Source organism: Alosa pseudoharengus, unplaced genomic scaffold, assembly GCF_046254945.1.
Source record: "Alosa pseudoharengus isolate Yale_2024_CS ecotype anadromous, Long Island Sound unplaced genomic scaffold, YU_APseudo_1.1 YU_APseudo_1.1_scf_9, whole genome shotgun sequence".
Taxonomy (NCBI): domain Eukaryota; kingdom Metazoa; phylum Chordata; class Actinopteri; order Clupeiformes; family Clupeidae; genus Alosa; species Alosa pseudoharengus.
This window is the reverse complement of record NW_027468881.1, coordinates 18,935,687-18,944,171: the sequence shown is the minus strand read 5'-3', so window position 1 is coordinate 18,944,171 and position 8,485 is coordinate 18,935,687. Positions and strand designations below refer to the sequence as shown.

Below are 8,485 nucleotides of genomic sequence, written 5' to 3'. Positions count from 1 at the left end.
AGCTAGATATGAGTTTTTATACATGTGTCTCCATGTCATACTGCAGTCTTTCAACGGATTGTAAATGAATTTAGGTCCGTGGCTCTCTAAAAGAGCCTCTTGTGCTGTAAATTTTACAGAGTCTTAACAGCTAGGCTACTGTATCTTTTCTAGACAACTCCTTTCTGAGTTTGAGGGCGTAGCAACAATAACTAGGGGGCGTGGCTGATGTACTTCCTGATGACCCATGGATTTTTTTTATTTTTTAAATCTTACATAAAAAAAAAAAGGGAACTTCATTCACACATGAAATTGTGACTGTGGGCATTTGTGAGGCACAGTGCTGACAGTTCATCTGTACTTATAGAGTGAATTGACATGACAAAAGTGCAAGGAGAAGAACAGCTTGTTCAGCTTTAATGTAACCGCAACCATTTTTGTAGACAAAGTAAAATGTAATTTTTCAACTTTTCCGGGATTTGGTGAGCACCAGTTTTTTGTTGCTCTGCTCCTTCTCTGCCTCCTCGATCAGGTCTTCCGACAACAAATCAGACAGGACCAGCAGTGCCTCAGCGTAAAACTTTTGCAGTCTATCAAACAGCACAGGAAAACAGCGATTCAATACATTTTATCGGCATGGTTGTAGGTACAATATTACTTTCTTACTTTATTATATTACTTTCATCGCAGAACACCAGTAAAATAAAGATTGAGATGATAAAATTTAAGAATTTTGAGGCTAGGCCTATCGGGGTTCTTGAGATATGAGCCAAAATGCAAAAGCGGGGCCAGTTGCACAAAACACCTTACGTATGACCGCTAAGGCTTGATTTCTCCTAGTATAAGTATGTCCTAAGAATGATAGGGTCAGAAACTGTCAGAGTATAGAGTTCAACAGTCACCGCCCGCTCAGGTTCTGTTGAAAACTGGATTATAAGTCACAAAATCATAACCGTCCAAGGTAGACTTACAACGAGCATTATTAAGCGATTGTATATGCTTATAGATGTCATATAGATGCCAAAAGTTCATGTGGCATCTACCTTGTTTTGAGAAAAATGTGTTTTCTTTGTGATTCCACCAAAAAAAAGCACCGAAACCCTAACGTCTAAAAGCAAAGCCTTTCATTGGTCGAGATCACCGTTGCCATGGAAATGTTTATGACTAACTCCTGCCTTAACCAACATTGGTTTGCTTGTTCGATTAAGATGGCTACTAAGGCAATGAGGAGCAATGCATGGCTGTCCAATAAAAACTTTCACCTTGAAAGTTGCATTTGCATTGCATAGGATGTTAGTCATCTTGTTCATACATTCAAAAGGAAGTGTGTCAAACTATCGTTAGGTTGGAAAATGCTGGAAAATCTATCATTCGTAATGGTTGATGGGATGAGTAGTTCCTTCACTTGGAAATTAAAATATGTACACAGTGTTGTACCTTTACCTTTTTTCCCTTTTCCCTTTCCTTTGTACCTACCTACCTGGCAACAGTGGTACAGGTGGGATAATGGACTCCACTGCGTTCGGTTCAAATAAAGTAATGTACTTACGAGGTGTAAATGCTCCTCCACTGCCACTATTTTGAACGTGCATTACTATCTGTGAACCAAATGCCATGGAGTCCATTATCCCTTACATCTTCGCTATTTAGCACATACAAACTACATTTACCAAGTGTATAAGGCTTAGGCATGGACTAGAAAAATGCTGACTGAACACCCTTCCTGCACACAGTCCTTCATTTTGACCTGTTGAGGGTGTTATCCTGTGGGCCCAAGGTGAAGTAAATATCTATCAAGGAGGTTGTGGAGGTGCACAGGGTGTTTGTGTATGTGCGTGTACCTCTCGACGGTGGTGTCCTGTAAGTCCAGCGAGGTTAGGTAAATGTCTATGAAGGAGGTCGAGGTGCACATGTCGTCCATCAGCGTTATGTCTGTGTGCCTCAGCGACCTCTTGAACTTCGCCAAATAGTTACTGTCCATCCCTTTCTGTGTGTGTGTGTATATTTGGGGGTGGGGGAGGGTGGTGGGGGGAGGACAGATACCAGCAGTTAACATGGAGAATACAATTTCAGTCATTCACCCAAGTCATTTGGTATGTGGACAGAAGTTGCTGATTTAATTTCAACACTGGTGGATGTGATTGACATGTGGGTAGTGTATTGGGTTTTGTGTCTTTGTTTTGTTTTGTGTTGAAGAATTGAAATTGGTTGTGGTTGTGAAATTAGGCCCGGTGCTTCGTCTGATAATTTGCTGCGAAGTTGATCAAGATACCGCGGGCCGACAAAAAAAAGAAAACAAACGTTTCTGCTATCGATGTCATTAAACATGGAGCCATACAATAAAGTGGTGGTATGAGCGTTCATTCAATGCAGGCGTCTGCGCGAGAGAAACTGAAACTAATTAATAACGTTGGTATTAAAGCTTCGCTTCAACCTGTTGAATGCTATTTAATTGTTTAACGACACTTGATAGAACGACGTTGATTTTTGGAACTTCCATAGAAACAGAGCAGATACTGTATAATACACTGTATAGCACTGAGTATTGTATACATGGATTTCTATAAAACGTCACGAAAACATGCGTGCGCAACCAAGAGGCAGAAAGCACCATAGAACAGCATAGAGCAATGCAAAAGAGCAAAAGAATAAAATGAGTTTTTGTGCTGAAAACTGCACCAATTCGAAATCACGATGGTTAGAGAATGTTAAATATGTTCAATATCCCTAACGGAATGCATGTCTTCGCCAAAAATGACAAAATACGATGTTATATTAATATTGCAAATGAACAGCAAACTTTGAAATATAGTCTGAAATGAGATGTTATTATCATTGAGACAACAGGGGTATACAATAAAATTTGATTGTAGCTTACAGCAGCCGACTATTTAGGTTAAGTTTATAACGTTGTGGACAGCCACCAAGCGTCTTCTGCCCCACGGCTGCGCGCGCATCTAGTTTTGTTGGTAAACGGGAAACCCGTGTATAGTCAAATTTGAATATAATGTGACCAAAAGCTATTGTAGCCTTCTTTCTATCTGTTAAAGATCAACAGATCAGTGATTTACGCCTATCTGCTCGCCAAAAAAGCTGGTATTGTGTTTCCTGAATCCTTACATTCAGGCATTCAAATTTTTATTTATTTTTTTCTCCATACCAATGTATGATGCTTGCATGAGGGAAACATCCCAAAACAATAGCACCCATATAATTGTTGCTGTTTTGAGAAGTATTTCTTTTCTTATGCAAGCATCAGCAACCATGCAAAAGTAATGAAACTAATTATATCTTACATTACTAAAGCAGTCCTCTGATGTGCATGTCACAAAATATTTAAGTGAAAGTGCATGTATAACAATCTAGGCATAATAATGATTGTGATAATGATAATGACAATTTGATTTGGAGGGAGTGGGGTTGGGTACGTGTAGATGAGCCCTATGACCCCAAAGTCTGCCATGACTGGGCCTCAGGTCAAAGAAGTTTGAGAAAGGCTGGTCTACATAACCTGCATCAGATTGAGGTTTGCAGTGATGCGCCTGAAGGCACTGAGGACCCAGTCAGTTACGTCACAATATGCACAATTGTTTAAATTCATACCTACGTAATCACCATGACCAAAATTGTACTTTTTTTAACTTTGAATCTCAGTGTTTCCCATACATTGACTAATCTGTGGCGGGGCGCCACAAAATAAAAATCGGCCGCCACAGATGAATATTCTATGTTTAATTTAATTTAATTTAATTTAAATTAAATATAAGGTCAAATCCTTGCATTGCCATTGAGCTGTGCTTTTTACGCACCCCCCCCGTTGTCAAAGTCAGCTACCGCCACAAATTGAATCCAATTCTGTGGGAAACACTGAATCTTGAAAAAAAATATTGACCTACCTACCGACCCATTTTTTTTTTTTTTTACTGCAAACAAGAATATTTTTAAGGATGGCCTCATTAACATGTTTTGTGGCCTACACATTAGGTTTTATTTATGTGGTGTGTAATTTCAGTACAGTTATTGTACAGTTGTATGTATGTGCATTGTGATGTCTTAATGATAATGTTCTGAATAGCTTGGGGCGGAACTTATTTGCATACGCTACCCGTGGGACCCTTTTTGGGGAGACACACTGAGATAGAAAGATCTGTGATGCAGTGTGATAAGCGCATTCCACAAGGAAATGTAATAACAGTATCTTTTAAGTTTAGTTACTACATTGGTTTTGTAAGAAATGTGTTGAAGAATATGTTGTGATGAGATGTGTTGAAGATTCAAGATACAAGTCCATTTCCAGATATTGTCTATTTTCACGGGATTGATGGTTGACGATGGAATAAAGATCACCCTGTTTTTTACTGAACATCGTGTCTGCGCGTTACTGGGGAGCTACAGTGTGTCTTTGCCTAAAACACACGTGCATACCATAAATCCGCAAATTTACAGGCCGACCCCCAAATAAGCCGGGGTAATAATTGCCTACATTGTTTCAATTGTCTCAATGAAATAAAAGAGCTTTTCTTAATATTTTATATTGTTGGTTGGTTTAACCCTTAAAGGAGTACCGTCACGCCAGTGTGACGGAAATGTTGAGAAATGAACGTTCTAAAGAATATCTGGGTTCATTGAATTCAACATAGAATTTTAGAACCTTCAATTGTTGCGGAACTTAGAACGTTCAAAAACCTACACCTTTAAGGGTTAATACTGTTGCCAATGAAAAGTCATTGTCCTACACTAGGTTTCCAACATGTCAAGCTACCACTCGCTTGCTGTCCTCTTCTGAGCTTGCCAGAGGCTGAAGCAGTACTAGCCTACATTTACACAATTGTTGCGGCAAGGCATTCCAGCCTTCGAATTTAATAAAAAAGTAAATCATGCCTTCCGGTAATTAAAAAAAAAATTCTCAATTTAGGCTACCGTAAGCCTACGCAATGAGGTTTCCATTACAGCACAGCGCACGCTAAATGAATGAATGAAAGCCGATGCCTTGTCTCGCAATAAACAGCGGGTGGAAATCCCGACACTATTTCAACTACATGAAACTTAACAGTGAACCATCAAATATCGAAATGCATGTCTCACAATAAAGGCAATAAAACACACGTAAGAATAAAGGCCTGCGTCGAATACAAGCCTGCCCCAAATAAAGGCCTGTGCTTTGCGCAGCCTAAGTAAATAAAAGACCCCGGCCATAATTTGAGGATTTACAAGTCTGTCTCCTAAACATTCCTCACCCGTTATCCAGACATGCATGAAAACATTTGAAAACAAAACTCAGCCATAGATTATTTTGAGAATGATGACTTTCTCTTTAACATTGTCCTAACTGTTAAAATGAGGCAGATATGACGAGGCATTGCAACAATGTTTACAGAGATACACTGTAAGGTTGGCTGCAAAGATTATGCAGACTGTTGCAATTGACTGACATTCGTGCACACACACACACATTATCGAAATCATACGCTGGACGCTTTAGGCTATAGTCTTTTTACATGGGTTTATTACCACACTTTAATAGTGGTTGGTGTAAACCGGGACATTTTAGCGTTCCGACAGGCTTTTGTCGGGACTCGGGACACACAACTCAAAAAGTTATTTTAAACATACATCTTTTTTTTCTCTCACGCTCTCTCGGAGGTAGCCTGCCGAGCATTTGCTCTGCTGCCGGTTTGTCCCTCCATATCGCCCAAAATGCTTGATTGCATTGCATTCTCCACATTTTTAGCTAAACTTTCATGTACCACATCAGCATTTCTGTTCAGTGAATCTTTTGTAAATTGCTTTACAATTGGAGTGAATAGACTTGCCGCCATTCAGTCCTTCGTCTTCATTAAGATTCCCGGTAGAATTCTCAATCTTTTTGGCCTCTATGTGTCCAGTTACATACTCTATCTTTTCTTGGTCTTGGATTTTGTGAAATAAACTAAATAAGTGCGACTTATAGTCTGGTGCGACTTATATAGACCCTTTCAACAATAAAAACAAAAACAATGCTTGAACGTTCTATTTGGTTCCCAATCTACTTCCTCTGCATAGAGTGTCCCAATGACGCCACTTCCACTTGCCTCCATGGGACCTATCTTTCAAAAAATTTTGAACGCCAGTCTATGGCGAAAAAGAAATTATTTTCTGGTCCCGGTTGACTTGTGCCTTGAATTACCCATATGATGTTTGTCCATTTTAAAGAAAATTTTTCATGTAAAGACATTTGCAGTTTGTTTCGTAACTATTGAATTACAACATTGTGAAAGATCGTAATTCCAACGACTACAAACCCATCAGTCGCGCTAGTGACGTTAGCTCATTCACAGCCACACTAGATTGTACAAGCATACCAGCAACAGGTCTTAATTGGGCTTTCCTTGCCGATGAAAATACCATGAGTCAGAGGATTAAACACATCAGGTAAGTTGTATTCGTCCATATACTGTACATTAGATACTGTTAAGTGACATAGCAGGCAGCAAGATGCAACGTTAACTAGCATAACAGCTATCAGCTAGCTTCTAATCTTATCGTTTCATTACGTTGGTGACGTACATCGTTCGAGACGAGAGATGTAGTTCACTGAGCGGATTCGTACAAAACCAACATAACTTTTGAAGTCTATCGAACAACAGTACTTTCTTGACGTGAAAAATTATCTTTTAAATTCACACACATCATATGTGAAATTCGTGACACAATTCAAATGGGACCAAAAAATAATTGTTATCTCTCCATTAACTCCCGTTCATATTTTTTTGAAAGACAGGTCCCTTGTAGCGGGAAAAGTAAAACGGAAGTCACTGGGACACTCTATAAAGATAACATATGGAATGTTAAAACGGAAGCCTTGTGGGGCCAACTATGATGCTGATAATGGAACTCTCTTGAAAGGGTCTATATGTTTTTTTCCACTTCATGAGGCATTTTTATATATTTTATTTATAGTCCGCAAAATACAGTGTGTGTGTTTGTGTGGGTGTTTGTGTGTGAGTTTCCGTTTCGTTTTCCGGACATTTTGATGATCAGTCAAATATCCTATTATCGCTTCTTAATTAGTCAAGTTGAGGAAAACTGGAGACAGGCTATGTAGCTTAAAGAATGACATAATCAGGCTGAATAGAATGCAACATGTTCATTAGCCTAACTTACGTAAACATGCCTAACAAGATCTAGCCAGTATGTATGTTTTCATGGACAGCAAGAGTCTGCTTCGTTCATTGTTTTAAAAAGGCTACGGTGTTTGTTGCTGCTACCCACGTTATCTCCAGTGGTTCCACTGTTTAACTTGCACAGATGCGCACACACAAGAATGAGCACTCACACCACTACCCCCTAAGGCTATGCCTCTTTATTTGATAACAATAAATTAAGAAATGTTTCCTATTCTGGGAAATGTTTAGTTTCTTTTTCTTTCGGTCCGCGGTTCAATGATACCGTTTAATTGTGCCGGAAATGATCCGCGGACCAACTTATGCTAGTCTGCCTGGGCCTGGCCATGTTTGAACCACCTCACTCATTTGTTCGTTGTTTAACATGGACGTTTTAAGCGTGCACTTCCTATTTGAAATGCAGCATAGGCTATGCGTGTTGTTTAATAGCTTTCAAACGGTACATTTAAAAATCATAGCCAGAGGACGTATTGCTTTAATATAGGCTTACATTTTAAGGCTTATTCTCAAATTCAGATTGCAGGGACGGTATTAGCCAATTTCTATCAGACAATTTGACCGGAGAGATTTAATTTTGTCGGACATTTCATTTTTTTTCAGGCCAATGTCCGGTAATTACCGGACAATGGAAACCCTGGTGTGTGTGTGAGTGTGCGCATGTGTGTGTTTAGTGTTCACCTGGGCCCGCAGCAGTTGTCTGATCTCATCCTTCTGCCTCTGGATGACTCCCTGTTTCTTCTGTGCCAGAGACGTCTCCCTCTCACTCTGGATCTCATTTTCAAAGCGCTTAGTTGCATGCTGCAAGGAGAGCACAGGAAGTCACTCACATAAGTCTTACACACAAATGTACACACGCACAAACGCGCGCACATACAGTACATACACACATGCACATACATACAAATACATGCCAAGGCTGTGTACAAAGGCCGCCTTTTTTTACAGTGTACTTACAGAATGGACAGCTAGCAGATTGTGAGGAGATATGTGACAAATGTGTTAGAAATAGTCTAAGAAACTGCTTAGAATCACTTCCAGTAGTTTTCTCTGCTCTCTGTGACACTAGGTGGGTTGGTTACACTTTACTTGACAGTATTGACATAAGAGTGACATGACACTGTTGTGAATGTTTATGACATAACGCTTCTGTCATTAACTCATTGAGTGCCAAAAACGTAATATTACGTTTTTCCTTCCCATGCGTTGAGTGCCAAAAACTAGACACTCTAGCACACCTAGGGTGACCAGACGTCCCGAAAAATTCGGGACAGTCCCGATATCAAAGCAGTTGTCCCGAATCCCGAATCCTGCCCTAATTGTCCCGAAAATTATACTCGATCAGA

General features: G+C 39.7%; 1 protein-coding gene across 1 annotated transcript in view; it reads right to left on the bottom strand.

Annotated features, from left to right (window-relative positions):
• Window positions 1-442: 442 nt before the first annotated feature.
• The window catches only part of LOC143114904 (cation channel sperm-associated protein 3-like), a 28,542-nt gene continuing 20,499 nt past the window's right edge, over window positions 443-8,485 (bottom strand). The window contains exons 6-8 of the mRNA XM_076276742.1: window positions 7,821-7,940; window positions 1,821-1,966; window positions 443-569 (exon numbers count right to left, since the gene is read on the bottom strand). Of these exons, the coding sequence (XP_076132857.1) occupies window positions 443-569; window positions 1,821-1,966; window positions 7,821-7,940 (393 nt within the window). The remainder of the gene's footprint in view (window positions 570-1,820; window positions 1,967-7,820; window positions 7,941-8,485) is intronic.